Genomic DNA, 17578 nt, shown 5'->3' on the forward strand with positions numbered 1-17578 from the left:
TGTTGATATTTTCGATAGTAAATGTAACATCAAGCTTATTTACAAACAATTTAAACGCTTATCATTGGTAATTTGAAGTGTCATCATCTAGGAGTTGTTAAACCCTTAGTAGAGGATAAAGCTTTTACCTTTTAGCTTAAATATCCTGTAGCACCTAAGGTTAAGGAAACTCATTACAGAATTGTATTCAGGATATATCCTGTGAATTAGTTTATTCAAAAAAGATTTAACTTTGATGTTGATAGATATGCTCAAATCTTCCAGAAACACTCGATCACTTATTTTTTTTCTTGTGAAATTACTTTTAAATTCTGGTTTGACATCCATCCTTGGCTTTCATTAAAGATGATTTCAGTCCCCCCTATTGTTCTAGAAGATATTTTATTTTACAAAGCTGATTTACATTGTTCTTTCTCTGATGTTGTGAACTTTATTTTAATGGGTAAATATCAAAAGTGCTGACCCTCTTTTAGGTGTTTTCTTTCTGAGGTAGAGAAAGTGGCTGAAAGCTTCAAATACTTCAGAAACCAAAGTAAAATAACTGAAGCTCTCTATACTTTATTTTTAAAACATTCATTGTCATAATGTTTTGTTTTTCTTTTGATGTAAATCTTTTGTTGCAGTTATAACAAATTAAATTTATTTTATATATTTTAATGGTAAATATGCCTTGCGATGTTGATTGTTCCCTGTTTTGTGATGTAAACTTTTTTGCAACAATAATAAAAAAAAACTTAAACTTAGTGGAATAAACAAGTTTTTCAAAATTGTTTTAAAATGTTTGGATTAAAAGTTTTGATCAACTTCAAATTCTAAATATCGATGTATATGAGAGACAGCAGATATGTTGTGTAAAGTGGAAAACGAGGGAGAAATTTATCATGTCCTGACTGCAACAGTGAGTGGCAAAAAAAAAAAAAAAAACTAAACAAAAAAGACTTTTATTTTGGCGTGGTGTATGACGTCATTAGGCTGCGTCGCTTCCGCGCTGCAGTTTAACTGGAGGAAGGTTTGTTTCACAACTTTACACAAATATAAACCGATTGATTAAAGTTTCAGGTTTTTCTTCCAATATGACATACCTGCTGTTGACTATAATTTTAATTCTTTTTACAACGAAGTACTATTTTAATCACAGTAATCGAGGGCTATTGTTTGAACAACAGAAATGTGTGTAATAAGTGTTTTAATGAAGGTTTAATTTATTTAATAGAATAATGTCATTCTAATATAAGTATACATTATTATATATATAAGAAATGGAGGACTAGTTTTTATCAGGTCATTTGTTTGTGGATATTGTTTCTTGCTCAGACTTACCTGATTTATTTTTGTTAATCACTCACATATAAAGAAACTGTTGAAGCAAGTGTTGAAGAGAAATTATTTTTTTTTCTGTTTGTGGTTTTGTTCATTTTAAACAGGATAAAGTGTCCAAACGCAGTGAAAAGCTCCTGCTGAAGCAACTGATCTCACTGTTATAAAGATGGCATTTATTAAAGAGGAGAGTGAAGACCTGAAGATTGAAGAGACATTCACAGTCAAACAGGAAGATCTGCAGGAACAAACAGGTTGGTTTTCATTCTCAAAGAACAACTCAGTCATTTTATCCTCATTCAGATATATTTTAATAATAAGAATACTAAATTAAATCCATCTTGCAGCCCTGAGTGTGCTGCCTAGTTCTCTTAAATAACTCCTCTTCAACACTTGTACATAAGCACTTATTGAAAGACAGGAACGAGTTTCTTTTGTTTCTTGTTCTTAGGTCTTTTGTCATTATTTTATGTATTATTAGTCTCCCATTTTCTCTACCTTCTTAAGGTTGTTGCTTTTCTTGTTCTCCTGTTTGTAAGGTGTCCTTGAGCACTAAAAAGTCCTTGGGCACTAATGTCGTTTTAAAAATTTTTATTGAACAAATCCTTATATTTGCGCGTCACACTCACTATACAAATTTATCAGGACTTACTGAAAATGGAAAGGATTGGAAGGACATTTGCTGTGCTCTATCATTAATAGGGAAAAGGAAACTTTTTGCTAGATTGACTTTGTATCCAGAAGCATTTCCAAATTCTGAAATTATTGTAAAAACTTTTGGAATACATGTATCTGGATTCGACAGAAAAAGAAGATCATCCGCATATTATTATTAATATAGTCAGTCGTCGACTGAGGTGGGCCGGTCTAAGACTTGAAATTCCAGGGCTAAAAAGGAGTCCCACTCCGGCCCTGTTCCCTGTCTGCTTTACACATTTTAGAAAAAACATTTTGTTGTAATGATAAATATAAACAAATAAAAATTCCATTTAGAGCTTTTAAATTTGTGTCTTATTAATAAGACCAAAATTACTTTTATGATCAATTATGTAAGAAACTCTGAAAACTGGACTGACACGGTTTCAATTTACTATAACTTCTATGTTAAGTGGCTTTGACACCATTTGCATTGTAAAAGAACTAGATAAATAAAGATGACATGAATCTGCTTAAATGTGTACACGTTAATGGACCAAACAAAATATGATCTGGTTTATTTTACATTTACCATGCATCAAAATTGCAGTGTGTGTAGCCAATGTTTCCAGTGTCTTTTCACTTTTCAACTTTTGATGAGAGTTTTTAAGACTTAATGAAAACATGTTTTATTTATTTCAGACCTAATTGAAGAGAATGAGGGGAGTAAAGAGGAGGAACATCATGTCAAAATTGAGGAAAAAACTCATTTACAGACTGATGGTATTTTGAAAAGGGGAGACAAAAATACTTTCACCTGCACTCAGTGTGGGAAGAGTTTTGGAAGAAAAGGCTATCTTAAGATTCACATGATGATCCATACTAGAGAGAAACCATTCACATGCACTCATTGTGGAAGAAGTTTTGGAAGAAATTTCGGTCTTAAGATTCACATGATGATCCACACTGGAGAGAAACCATTCACATGCACGCATTGTGGGAAGAGTTTTAGCCAATCATCACACCTTAATCAACACATGAGGATCCACACTAGAGAGAAACCATTCACATGCACTCAGTGTGGGAAAAGTTTCAGTCGATCATCACACCTTAATGAACACATGATGATTCATAGCAGAAAGAAACCATTCACATGCACTCAGTGTGGAAAGAGTTTTGGAAGAAATTTCGGTCTTAAGATTCACATGAGGATCCACACTGGAGAGAACCCATTCACATGCACGCATTGTGGGAAGAGATTTAGCCAATCATCATCCCTTAATCAACACATGAGGATCCACACTGGAGAGAAACCATTCACATGCATTCAGTGTGGGAAGAGTTTCAAACAATCATCATCCCTTTATAATCACAAGAAGATCCACACTAGAGAGAAACCACTCAGCTACGCATCGATGAATTGGCTCTTCAGTGTTTGAACTCTCAGTAATGATTAAATCACACTGAACTGAGCTAAACTGAACTGAACTGAACTTAAACACTAAAACCTGAACCACACTGTTCTAGTTACTATGACCATTTATGTGAAGCTGCTTTGACACAATCTACATTGTAAAAGCGCTATACAAATAGCGCTGAATTGAACTCAGTGTGGGAAGAGTTTCATCCGCTCATCATCCCTTTATCTACACATTATGAGCCACACTTGAAAGAAACTTGCACTGAAGCCGCGGTCACATTGGACTTTTCTCCCCATGGATTTCCATTCATAAGCACGGGAATGCGTCAGACCGGAAACCAAGTTTGTGCATCAAGTTTTGCAGTTCACTGAGTTGCAAAGTTCAAGCTTGGTGAACTCTGACCTGCAAAATCGCATCACTTGACTGTGTGAGACCAATTGAAGATCAAAACATGACCTCTCTGGATAGAAATGTAAAATATGGACCAATCGCTTATTTATTTTTTTTTTTATGTCTAATCATCTTGTTTAATCCCGCCCTTTTTCACAGCGCCATACAACAGAATTTCACATGCTTAAACGCTAGTGTGACCGCAGCTTCAGTGTGAGATGAGTTTCAGCAACTCCTCAGACCTTAATAGACACATGAAGACCCACACTGGTGTGAAAAAGTATATGTGCTTTAAGTGTGAGAAGACTTTTAATACAAAATTGAAACTGCACCAGACGTTTCACACTGGAGAGACCGTACACGTGTTCACACTGTGACAAGAGGTTTAATCAGTTTCCACATCTGAAAACACAAAAGAGAATTCACACTGGAGAGAAACCGTACAGATCTGATCAGTGTCTACAGAGTTTCACTCATTCTGCGCAGCTTAAGAAACACATGGACAAAAAGTTTCACACATGAATGCAGTAAAACATTATCTCATGTCCACAGGATGTTTCATGTCTGAATAATGTTTGAAAAGGCTGAGTGACGATATACTGTTTTTTAACACTCCTACACTGCCATATGTGGGGTTGTAAATGTGTTGCGTTCCTTGCATTTACCATAAACACAATGATGGCGGCTGAGAGAAAAACAGTTTCACAAACATCTGGCAAACAGCACCTCTGCAGCTTAAAATCACTTTGCAAGTGATTGTACAGGCGCGGATACATCTGTACTCTCCAGTATATTCATGTAGCTAGTGTTGTTTTGGATGATGTTCACTGTCTGACTCCCTGAATGAGAAACAAATCACTGGGAAGACACCGCACATCAAAGAGGGTGGAGCTCCAGGATGGTAAGTTTGCAGTATACCAAGGCCTCAAGTTTAGAATGCCCATTCAATTGTCCTGTGTTGCATCTTTTATTAGTAAAGTTTCTTCACTCTTAAGTTCAAGATTCTTTCTAGTTTACTATATTAACTTTTTTAAGTAGAATACAAACTTAATAAATATTTTATTTAGGCAGAGCGACAGGTATTACACTGTGATGATCCCAAGACTCCAGGTTGGAGTATGTGGTAAATTCTGATTGGATGCCTGCATTACTCATCAATGAGTTTATAAAAAATGTTGTGCTAGCTAGCCCAGGACGCTGTGTCTACTCAGGAGTCCTTATGGCAAGACCTGCCATCTCATTGAGTCTTTAAACTTATGGTTTGTTTTGCATCCCTTGTATCATGTAGTTAACGTGTTGTTGTGATTATATCCTAAGTTCTTTATCTTCATTATTTTCTCTAGACATTTGTTGGTTGCTTTGATTGTTCTATGAGTTGCATTTTATAATAAATAATTTGCATTCAGGCTATTTTGTTGGTTCATCTCTCTTTTATGTTGTGACTCAAACAAGAGGGTCATAACACTGTAAAATGTGTCCGGTTGTATCTGAGATCTTTTCCTTTCAGTCGCGACCATAGTTGAGAGTAGGAACATGGATTGAGCAGTAAATTAAGAACACTGCATTTTATCTCAGCTACTTCAACACAACAGACAATCACATCAACTGCATAACTGCTGCACTGATCCATCATTTAATCTCACATTCCATTGCTCAAAAAAAAAAATACTTGAACTCCATTTGAGGTAAGGACTTTCCTTCAAACTTGAGATAGCCACCTTTTTTCCTGTCAAGCACCATGGTTTCTGACAGACTTACAGGTGCTGTTTCTTTCCCTGCCATGTCACACTCAGCAGTAAACCATCCCACTGCATGCTGAAGGTATGACAGTCCTAGAAATTCTGTCAGTAAAAATTATTATATTTTTGAGATCAGCCTCAAATTAAGTTTGATGAAGTTCCACGCTATGTATATTTTGAAGTCAGGGATGCATCTTTTAATCTTGGATTTGTCTTTGATAATTTGATGTCTTGTATTGATCGTTTATGAATTGACTGAATGAATTGGCATTATACTCATTTACCTGACTTTAATTGTTATCTTTTGAATGATTCCAACAGAGTTTGTGTTATTATCTCTATTAGATTACGTTAAAGTCCATAACACCACAAGCCCCAGTACAGGTTAGTAACAGACTAAATCACAGTAGACGGAGCAGCATGGCACATTATACAATGTTTTTAGAGATCCGACTAACATATTGGCATTAATTCATGTATACTTAGACTGTAAAAGGTTAAGAGGATAGACTTTCATCTATTAAACTTATAATAATATTTGAATAGTATAGTGATTACCCTGTTACTAATAGTTAAAGTACGACTGGTCTGCTTAATTCTACAATAATGATCATTATATAACTAAATAGCTCTGTTTGATTTAGGAGGTAGCAGATCTATGGGGACCGCATAAAGAAAAATCCTAATCTGAGTAAGTAGGGTTCTGCCTTTTTACACTGTTAAAAATTGTCCTGTTAAAAAACAGTAAAATACTGGCAGCTGCAGTTGCCAGCAATGTACTGTTATTTTACAGTATGTTGCTGTAAAAATACATGGACTACATTGATTTACACAATACTCAAGTTAACTCATTTTGTTTACTGAAAGCAACTGCCTCAACTTGGTCAACTGCTGATTGAGTTTATGAAGTAATGTGCTATATATGCTTAGAAGCATACTTATAATGATAACTTATTTTAGTTAATTAGAAAAGTTCGGTTTAACTCTAATGTCTTATTTTTCACAACAGCACACATACATGCAAATCTGGAACTACCAGAGAGATTCTGACTGCATCAGCAACTAAACAGCCGCTATCTTTAAATAGAGAAACATGCAATATAACATCAGTAGTTCATTGTTCATCTTTAACTCATACACTGGCTCTACTCTCCTCCACAACGGTGACACACACAAGAAATTAGCTTCAGATATTACAGTAAAATACTGTTTTTTCCTTGATTTAACAGTAATCTACTGGCAGCTGTGGTTGCCAGCAATCTACTGTTTTTTTACAGTCTATTTCCGTAGTTTAAATGAACAGTATATTACTGTTAAAATACATTTTTACACTGTGTTTTTACCTCTCACACCTTTAACCCTTTAAACCCAGAGCATATACTTCAGTTTTTATTGAAGTGTCCACACTACTGAGTGTTCAAGAAACATGTAGCAAAGCTGAAGTAAATTCATTAATTAAATGACTAATTAAATGATAATTGAGGATTAACAATGAACAAATGAAGAAATACTGAAGGGAAAAAACAAGAACAGAACATACAAAACTTTAGTCACAGCTTTATAATGAAATAAGCTGAAGAACAACAAATGATTAAATCATTTAAATGATCAGCGGATGATTAAACAACTCTACAAACATCATCACCAGCTTCACTTATTACTTAATACATGTATTTTTGTATAACATCTACTAAAGTTCTTCTTGAGAAAAAGTTAAAGTTTTACGTCACCATCATGGAGAACAGAGTTTGCTTTAGTTGGGCTCTTAGCCCTGTCATTTTTAACATTTATATATCTTGGCTGCTGCAATTGTTAAGAACTTTGTTTAAAAAGCTCCTTTGTTGTGGCAAGCCAGCCAAAAACCTAAATAAGATCTGGTGATGTTCATGTTGCTATTAAATGGCAGGGTCTGTTCTCATTTAGTATAATGAAATTTACTGCTCCTATTCAATGTTAAATCTATCGTTTTACATTATATGTCTATATATGGCAAGGATTTCTGGAAGTTTTTAAGAATATCTTGGACAATAACACTGCTCTATGGTGTAAATCACACTCAAAGAGACATCAATAATCAGCATATGAACCTCAATAATGGTGACAACTAACAAAATTAACAGTTTAACTCACAAACAGGCAACTGAAAGTCTAAACATAAACAACAGCAGAATCAAACACAAATAAAGAAAACTGTTAGACCATTATACAACATTTATTTATACCGCAATGCATGCTGGGATATTTGTACCGTGCCACTTCCAGCATGCATTGCAGCATGAAACATTTAAATTGTTACCATTGTTGAGATACAAGGTCAGATTCATGAGGTTTGAGTGTGTATTTGTCATTTCTTAACTGTTAAGTAATTACGGAGGTATCTTTTCTGTTTCCACTTCTCATTAATTAAATTAATACCTGCAACTTAGCATAAAATTTATTGCATGAGACCCTTCTTCCAGATTTATAACAAAACATTTATCAGAACTAATTTCAGACAAATAGATTTCTCTATTTATTGACTTCCCAACTTTATTGCTAGAGTACAAACGTTTTGTAAACTCTATATTACAGCAGTAGGAAAGTTTTATTAAATGAGTTCCAGGGTGAAGAGCCTAACTAAATCAGCCCCTCACTCCATTACGGTGACACAAAAAACACCTCAATTTCTGTTGGATCTCAATGAGAATAGTATGGAAGTCAAATCAGTCAGTAATAAGTGTATGTCTGCTGTTGTTTGTGGAGTTGTTTAATGATCCTCTGCTGAGACTGAAGCTGTTTTATTTTACTTGATTATATTTAATGTTGTAACTCAAGTCACTGTTTGTGTTTCTTGTTTATTTTCTTCAGTAATTGTAATTATTAACAGCAGGTGTTCATCAGTGTCTGAATTCACTCATTAGTGTTCATTAAAACTGTCAGGTGAACTATATTAGTTAACTAGTGTATGAAATAGTGAAGCAGAGGATCATTTTTAACAGAATATTACTGTTTTAGTGAAAAAACATTATTTTACCGTAGAATCTGACCGTTTTTTAACAGCATTTTTTTACAGTGTAGGATAGCGGTCAATTGCCACTGTTTAATGACCAAGACTGACATACTTGTGTTTAAGAGATTGTATAATCGGCCGGTACAAGACTCAGGATGTAATAGGAATCCGAATGAACGAGAATAACATAAAAAATAATGAACCGAACAGAATAATCAATCATAATCTAAAGTAATGTTGAAGGAAACAAGATAGTCGCATCAATGTTTTATAATTGGAGTCAGATAAAACGAGGATAAATATATTAATATTTTAAACCACCTCATACTAAAAATTGGAGTCAGATATTAGTTAAGTTAAAAGTAAATCAAAGACCGAACATGCAGTGAACCTTCATCCATCAGTGGACACCGTCATTGGACCAACTGCCTGGACCCTACAAAGTGGTGACCGACCTCCGTGATCTCCCAACCCATGGTATATTTTTCCTTCATCCTCCTCTTCTTCTATTTTTATTCCTTTAATTTTAGTTTCTTGTTTTATTGCTAACCCTAAAGGTTCTGCGACTAGGGAATATAATAGCGCTGAAAGAGGACATCCTTGTCTAATTGATCTTGTAATTTTAAAACAATCTGTTAAAAAACCATTGCATTTTACTTTTGTAAAAGCCCCTTTATATAAAATTTTAATCCAATAAATAAAATTCTCTCCAACTCCATATGTTATGAGTACATCAAATAAATATTTATTTTCTACTCTGTCAAAAGCCTTTTCAAAATCTAACTTAATTTAATACCCATTCATCTTTTTTTCTTGTATATATTCTGTTGTGCTTTTAATACTCATTGTTACATCTGCTATATCTCTCCCTTTTATTGCATATGCTTGGTTTGATTTAATTAATTTAGGCATCACTTTCTTTAATCTATTCGCTAAAACTTTTGCTAAAATCTTTAAATCTGTATTCAACATTGTTATTGGTCTATAATTTTGTAATTCAGTTTTTGCTCCTTTTCTTTTATATATTAACTTCATTAATCCCATCCCCATTCTTTCATTCATCTCTTTACATTTAAAAATTTCTTTAAAAACTTCTTTAAGTATTCCTTTTAAAATATCTTTAAAAACAATATAAAATTCATTTCCTATTCCATCTATACCTGCACTGTAAAAAATTGCTGTTAAAAAACGGTCAGATTCTACAGTAAAATAATGTTTTTTCACTAAAACAGTAATATTCTGTTAAAAACAGTGCTTTCTGGGTAACATTTTTGTTTTCGAGAAAGTAACCAACTGCAGAAAACTGTGAGCTAACAGAGTTCAGATTCGATGTTTTGAAGTCTGTGTTTGAAATCACACTTTGTGTCCTTGTTCACTATTTCATACACTAGTTCACTAATATAGTTCACCTGACAGTTTTAATGAACACTAATGAGTGAATTCAGACACTGATGAACACCTGCTGTTAATAATTACAATTACTGAAGAAAATAAACAAGAAACACAAACAGTGACTTGAGTTACAGCATTAAATAAAATCAAATAAAATAAAACAGCTTCAGTCTCAGCAGAGGATCATTAAACAACTCCACAAACAACAGCAGACACACACTTATTACTGACTAATTTGACGTCCATACAATTCACAATGAGATCCAACAGAAATTAAGGTGTTTTTTGTGTCACCGTAATGGAGTGAGGGGCTGATTTAGTTGGGCTCATCACCCTTGAACTTCTTCTAAGAAGACTCTCCAACTGCTGTAATACAGAGTTTACAAAACGTTTGTACTATAGCAATAAAGTTGGGAAGTCAATAAATACAGAAATCTATTTGACTGAAATTAGTTCTGATAAATGTTTTGTTATAAATCTGGAAGAAGGGCCTCATTCAATAGATTTTATGCTTAGTTGCAGGTATTAATTTAATTAATGAGAAGTGGAACAGAAAAGATACCTCCGTAATTACTTAACAGTTAAGAAATGACAAATACACACTCAGACCTCATGAATCTGACCTTGTATCTCAACAATGGTAACATCTCAAATGTTTCATGCTGCAATGCATGCTGGGAGTGGCACGGTACAAATATCCCAGCATGCATTGCGGTATAAATAAATGTTGTATAATGGTCTCACAGTTTTCTTTATTTGTGTTTGATTCTGCTGTTGTTTATGTTTAGACTTTCAGTTGCCTGTTTGTGAGTTAAACTGTTAATTATGTTAGTCGTCACCATTATTGAGGTTCATATGCTGATTATTGATGTCTCTTTGAGTGTGATTTACACCATAGAGCAGTGTTATTGTCCAAGATATTCTTAAAAACTTCCAGAAATCATTGCCATATATAGACATATAATGTAAAACAATAGATTTAACATTGAATAGGAGCAGTAAATTTTATTATACTAAATGAGAACAGACTCTGCCATTTAATAGCAACATGAACATCACCAGATCTTATTTAGGTTTTTGGCTGGTTTGCCACAACAAAGGAGCTTTTTAAACAAAGTTCTTAACAATTGCAGCAGCCAAGATATATAAATGTTCAAAATGACAGGGCTAAGAGCCCAACTAAAGCAAACTCTGTTCTCCATGATGGTGACGTAAAACTTTAACTTTTTCTCAAGAAGAACTTTAGTAGATGTTATACAAAAATACTAGATTAAGTAATAAGTGTAGCTGGTGATGATGTTTGTAGAGTTGTTTAATCATCCGCTGATCATTTAAATGATTTAATCATTTGTTGTTCTTCAGGTTATTTCATTATAAAGCTGTGACTAAAGTTTTGTATGTTCTGTTCTTGTTTTTTCCCTTCAGTATTTCTACATTTGTTCATTGTTAATCCTCAATTATCATTTAATTAGTCAGTTAATTAATGAATTTACTTCAGCTTTGCTACATGTTTCTTGAACACTCAGTAGTGTGGACACTTCAATAAAAACTGAAGTATATGCTCTGGGGTTTAAAGGGTTAAAGGTGTGAGAGGTAAAAACACAGTGTAAAAATGTATTTTAACAGTAATATACTGTTAATTTACACAACGGAAGTAGACTGTAAAAAACAGTAGATTGCTGGCAACCACAGCTGCCAGTAGATTACTGTTAAATCAAGGAAAAACAGTATTTTACTGTAAAACCTGAAGCTAATTTCTTCTGTCTGTCACCGTTGTGGAGGAGAGTAGAGCCAGTGTATGAGTTAAAGATGAACAATGAACTGCTGATGTTATTCTGCATGTTTCTCTATTTAAAGATAGCGGCTGTTTAGTTGCTGATGCAGTCAGAATCTCTCTGGTGATTCCAGATTTACATGTATGTGTGCTGTTGTGAAAAATAAGACATTAGAGTTTAACCGAACTTTTCTAATTAACTAAAATAAGTTATCATTATAAGTATGCTTCTAAGCATATATATCACATTACTTCATAAACTCATTCAGCAGTTGACCAAGTTGAGGCAGTTGCTTTCAGTGAGCAAAATGAGTTCACTTGAGTATTGTGTAAATCAATGTAGTCCATGTATTTTTACAGCAACAAACTGTAAAATAACAGTACATTGCTGGCAACTGCAGCTGACAGTATTTTACTGTTTTTTAACGGGACAATTTTTAACAGTGTGGACTTTTCTTTTTATTTAGTTAATTTATTGCAATTTCAATCTCTTCTTCATCTATTTCTCTGTCACATTCTTTGTTGTCATCTTTTTCTAGTTTTACTTTTTTTATAATTTAGAATCTTCCTTTCTTTTTCTTCATCAATACCTTTTTCTTCAAAAAGATCTTCATAAAAATGTTTGATTTCTTCTAGTATTCTGTTTCCTTTCGCAATTTTTCCATTTCTCCCTTTAATTTCCTTTATTATTCCTGCTTTACCTCTTTGCTTCTCTAAATCAAAAAAGAATTTCGTGCATTTTTCCCCTTCTACTGTGTATTTAGATCTGCTCCTCAACATTGCCCCCTTATGTTTATCTTCTTCTTAATCTCTTAATTGTTGCTCTATTTCTTTGATTTTTTCAATATCTTTATTTTCCTTGTTTAATTCTTTTTCTAAGGATCTTTTAACTTCTTTTTCTGTATACTTTTTACATCTTTGTAGTACTGCGCAATATTTGATTGTGTATTTTCTTATTTGATATTTTGTGTTTTCCCACCATATACTTTTATCTTCATCATACATTCTATTTTCTTTTTCTTTCTCTATTATTTCTTTGATTTTTTTTAACATAATCTTCATTTTTTAAAATGGTTGTGTTTAAAATCCAAGTTCCTGGTCCTTTTTGTATGTTTTCTATATTCACTTTAAAATGCAAGAGCTTCTGATCACTAAAACTGTTCTCTTCATACTGTACATTTTCTATAAAATTCTCAATATTCCTAGTACATAATATAAAATCTATTCTTGTTTGACATATAAAATCTCCAACTATTTGTCTCCTTGAAAACTCTCTTTTTTCTTTGTTATTTTCCCTCCATATGTCCATTAAATTATTTTCTTTTATTAGCTCCTTTAGTTCTTTCCTTGCGGTGTCAGATTTAAAAACCATTCCATCTGCCATGTCTTGTTTATTAAAAACTGTATTAAAATCTCCTACCGTTATTATTTTTTTATATCTCTCAATTACCTTATTTAAAATCTTAAAAAACTCTTTTTTATCTTTCTCTTCCGTTGGTGCATGTATATTGGCTATAATCATTTTTTGTCCTTCATAGTTTACTTCTATCACTAAACACTTTCAATTGTTGTCTTAATACACAATTTTTTAAATATTAAAAACATCTTTTTTTTTTTTATTTGCCATCACCATTGTTATATAAGATATCCCCCTCCCACTTCTTTTTAAAATCTTCCATTACATAATCTTTCCAGTTTGTTTCTTGTAATACTATCATGTCCTTATTTTTACATTTTTCTCTTATTTTCTCAAATTTCCCTTTTTCCATCATACCTCTTGCATTAAAAGATACACATTTTAAAACCATTAAAAGAAATAAAAATAAAATTAAAAACCTAAAAATTATTATTACTCATCATCTCCCTCCATTTCCTTTAACACTTCATATCTGTTCATGTTTTTCATTCTTGTAGTCAATTTTCTCTTTGTACTTTCTAGATTAGGTTTAATCTTTAATATCCTTCTTCAAATTGTTCATCTCTCCTCTCTGTCCATTTTAATTTCTTCTTCTCTTCCAATTTCATTACTTTTTTCTTCATTTCTTTGTCCAGTCTTCACCTCATTGTCTCCACACATCTGAGAATTGTCCATTGTTTCCATTTCTATGTTTTCATTATCCTCTTCTTCTCTTTTTTCCTTTTCTTTGAAAAGCGTTTGCCTCTCCCTTTCTTCCAATATCAGTCTTTCATTTGCTTCATTTTGCATTTTTCCTCTCTCTTCTTCATGTCTTTCTTCACAAAAAATGTCATCTTCATTATTCCACTTATGCCTTTTCTTATCCTCTTGAATGTCTTTTCTATTTTGTATCTCTTTCAGTAAGTCTTTTAGTTGTAAAACTCCTGCTTGTTCTTCTCCTTCATTTTGTTCTACATTGTTTACTTCATGCACTTGCCTGCTTATCTGGTTTCTCACTTCTCCTTTCTCTGCCTCCATCCAACATTCACATTTTGCTAAAATTTAGAGGCATTCTGGGCATTTAATTGCATCACAGTTTCTTGCAAAATGTCCTCTTTCTTCGCACTTAAAGCACCTAAAGTTTGGGCAGTCTTTCATCACATGCTCCGGGCTCATACACAGCCTACAAATCTTAACTTGGTGGCTGTGCATCACCCGGAAATATTGTGGTCCTTCTGCCGTTTCAAACTTCGTGCTATATGGAAGCGAAGCCACCTCCTTGGGAAACCGTGTCTTTATGAACCTTGTCCCATCCTCAATCTCAGTGCCCGGATATGTCCTCCTTTTAATTTTTGATAAGGGGCTAACACCCCATCCATCCAATTTTTCTAATATTAAACTATCCTCCAGATAAACAGGCAAGTGCATAAAGAAGACAACGTAGTCTCTGTTTTGTAACATTTTAACTTCACAGTTCTCTTCATTTATTGTTAGTCCATCAATCAGTTTGTCACAAGTTTCTTCCTCTTCTAAACTTATTTCATATTCTTTGTCCTTTCTTGGTCTTATTGCCAAAATTCTCCCATGTCCACATTTTTCTGTTAACGCCTTAATAATGTCTGAAACTCTCACCTCTTTTACTTTGTCCACGTTTAGTATTACAGTTGCTTCCTTCAAGTACTTCTTTCCTCTCCTTTCATGTTGTCTTTCCTGTTGTTGATTTTCTTGTCGTTCCATGTTAGCCATGTTTGTTTCTGTGATATGCCCCTTTCTGTTCAATGAGAACACGCAGTTGTTTTTCTCCTCCTACCAGCACAACGCTTTTCCTAAGAAACAATGGAAATGCAAACAATTGATGATTGCTGCAATTTTAAAAGGGGAGAGGAGGTAGGGAGACCCCAATAAATTTCTAGTCCATCGCCTTAACCACTCGGCCACGACTACAAGACTGCCTTTACAGTACACTAAAGTTTACCGTGAGATGGGGTTTAAGCTTATGTTTAGTGTGGATGTTGCTAAAACACGACAGGTTACTTTGAGGTTGGGTTTATGGTTGTTGTAGGGGTAGACATAAGATCAACACAATAGTTTGGACTCCATGTCATGTAGGAGACATTAAATAGATCAATGATAACTGCAGAAGGTCTTTCTGTTGTTGTGGCAAAGAATGGAGACTTAACAATTGAAAAGATTTCTTCCATGCCTTAGAAGCGTGACTTGATCCGTACTTTTCTACACAGCATGCTGGCATCAAAGATCTCGTTTCTCATATCGAATCCCTACTCTTCCACACTTTAGGAAACGTAAACATTAAGGACGTGCCATTAGCACAGCCTGCACTAAAAGGAGGCTGGAGATTACGGATGGCAACACAGAGGGCAACACCAATGTCACCTTAAAAACTTGCCATGACCAGGAGTCAAACCGGGGTTGCTGCGGCCACAACGCAGAGTACTAACCACTATACGATCACGGCGAGCTATGGGACAGCCGTTGTAACACCTGTGTGGTATGTTTCTCCCTGTGATATGCCCCTTTCTGTTCAGTGAGAACACGCTGTTGTTTTTCTCCTCCTACCAGCACAACGCTTTTCCCAAGAAACAATGGAAATGCAAACAATTGATGACTGCTGCAATTTTAAAAAGAGAGAGGACGTAGTCGGCAGGATTCAAACCTGCGCAGGGAGACCCCAATGGATTTCAAGTCCATCGCCTTAACCACTCGGCCACGACTACAAGACGGTCTAACCTGCCATGTCTTCATGACTAGTACACGTATTGTGCATCCAGATGAAACTTTCACCAAGTGATAGCTCAACGGCAAAAGCTGTGGCTCCACAAAATGAGCCTTACACGCCCAAACAGGGACTTGAACCCTGGACCCTCAGATTAAAAGTCTGATGCTCTACCGACTGAGCTATCCGGGCTCTACAACAGTAATTTACAAGTAGGCAAGGTTTACAGTTGTGGTCGGCGCAGACCTTTACAGAACTCTCAAGTTTACCGTGAGATGGGGTTTTAAGCTTATGGTTGGTGTTGATGTTGCTAAAACACGACAGGTTACATTAAGCTTGGGTTTATGGTTGTTGTAGATGTAGACATTAGTACAACACAATAGTTTGAACTCCATGTCATGTAGGAGACATTAAATAGATCAATGATAACTGCAGAAGGTCTTTCTGCTGTTGTGGCAATGAATGGACACTCAACAATTGAAAAGATTCCTTCTATGCCTTAGAAGCATGACTTGATCAGTACTTATCTACACAGCATACTGGCATCAAAAATCCTGTTTCTCATATCGAATCCTTAGTTTTTCACACTTTAGGAAACGTAAACATTCAGGACGTGCCATTAGCACAGCCTGCACTAAAAGGTGGCTGGAGATTACGAATGGTAACACAGAGTGCAACTCCAATGTCACCTTGAAAAATCTACAATGACCCGGATTTGAACCGGGGTTGCTGCAGCCACAACGCAGAGTACTAACCACTATACGATCACGGCGAGCTACGGGACAGCCATTGTGGACCTTGTGTGGTATGTTCCTCCCTGTGATATGCCCCCTTTCTGTTCAGATAGAACGCTGTTGTTTTTCTCCTCCTACAAGAACAACGCTTTTCCCAAGAAACAATGGAAATGCAAACAATTGATAACTGCTGCAATTTTAAAATGGGAGATGACGTAGTCGGCAGGATTCGAACATGCACGGGGAGACCCCAATAGATTTCTAGTCCATCGCCTTAACCACTCGGCCATGACTACAAGACTGACTGAACTGCCATGTCTTTATGTGTAGTACATGTATTGTGCATCCAGTTGAAACTTTAATCAAGCGATAGCTCAACGGCAAAAGCTGTGGCTCCACAAAATGAGCCTTACACGCCCGAACAGGGACTTAAACTCTGGACCCTCAGATTAAAAGTCTGATGTTCTACCGAATGAGCTTTCCAGGCTCCACAACAGTAATTTTCAAGTAGGCAATTTTTAGGGTTGTGGTTGGCGCAGACCTTCACAGTACACTAAAGTTTACCGTGAGATGAGGTTTAAGCTTATGGTTGGTGTAGATGTTGCTAAAACACGACAGGTTACTTTGAGGTTGGGTTTATGGTTGTTGTAGGTGTAGACATCAGTACAACACAATAGTTTGGACTCCATGTCATGTAGGAGACATTAAAGAGATCAATGATAACTGCAGAAGGTCTTTCTGCTGTTGTGGCAATGAATGGACACTCAACAATTGAAAAGATTCCTTCCATGCCTTAGAAGCATGACTTGATCAGTACTTATCTACACAGCATGCTGCCATCAAAGATCCTATTTCTCTTATATCGAATCTCTAGTCCTCCACACTTTAGGAAACGTAAACATTCAGGACGTGCCATTAGCACAGCCTGCACTAAAAGGAGGCTGGAGATTATGGATGGCAACACAGAGTGCAACACCAATGTCGCCTTGAAAAACATGCCATGACACGTATTTGAAGCAGGGTTGCTGCAGCCACAATGCAGAACACTTACCACTA

The 17578-nt window shown here is 35.0% G+C and overlaps 1 protein-coding gene and 2 non-coding genes across 4 annotated transcripts; 1 reads left to right on the forward strand and 2 right to left on the reverse strand.

Moving 5' to 3' along the window:
- The first annotated feature begins 969 nt into the window (after positions 1–969).
- On the forward strand, positions 970–5174 carry LOC137490992 (uncharacterized). Of its 2 annotated transcripts, none has more exons than XM_087249435.1 (3): positions 970–1170; positions 1425–1571; positions 2656–5174. In XM_087249435.1, exons 2-3 carry the CDS (start codon positions 1487–1489, stop codon positions 3390–3392), a joined length of 822 nt encoding a protein of 273 aa, XP_087105561.1. In that variant the 5' UTR covers positions 970–1170; positions 1425–1486; the 3' UTR covers positions 3393–5174. The 2 variants fall into 2 exon arrangements, with proteins under 2 accessions (XP_087105561.1, XP_087105560.1); XM_087249434.1 differs by having other exon boundaries at positions 970–1009.
- Positions 5175–15707: 10533 nt separating this feature from the next.
- Positions 15708–15789, reverse strand: trnas-uga (transfer RNA serine (anticodon UGA)). Its single transcript has one exon. It is a non-coding gene; the product is annotated as a tRNA-Ser (tRNA).
- Positions 15790–15907: 118 nt separating this feature from the next.
- Positions 15908–15980, reverse strand: trnak-uuu (transfer RNA lysine (anticodon UUU)). Its single transcript has one exon. It is a non-coding gene; the product is annotated as a tRNA-Lys (tRNA).
- Between the last annotated feature and the right edge of the window lie 1598 nt (positions 15981–17578).

The sequence above is a fragment of the Danio rerio genome, chromosome 4, assembly GCF_052040795.2.
Source record: "Danio rerio strain M-AB ecotype USA chromosome 4, GRCz13ab, whole genome shotgun sequence".
NCBI lineage: Eukaryota > Metazoa > Chordata > Actinopteri > Cypriniformes > Danionidae > Danio > Danio rerio.

Bases quoted from the DNA above. Each gene is read 5' to 3' on its own strand.
- LOC137490992 (XM_087249435.1), top strand. From the start codon at position 1,487: ATGGCATTTATTAAAGAGGAGAGTGAAGACCTGAAGATTGAAGAGACA. The intron at 1,572-2,655 runs GTTGGTTTTCAT...TATTTATTTCAG, and splicing joins AGATCTGCAGGAACAAACAG to ACCTAATTGAAGAGAATGAG.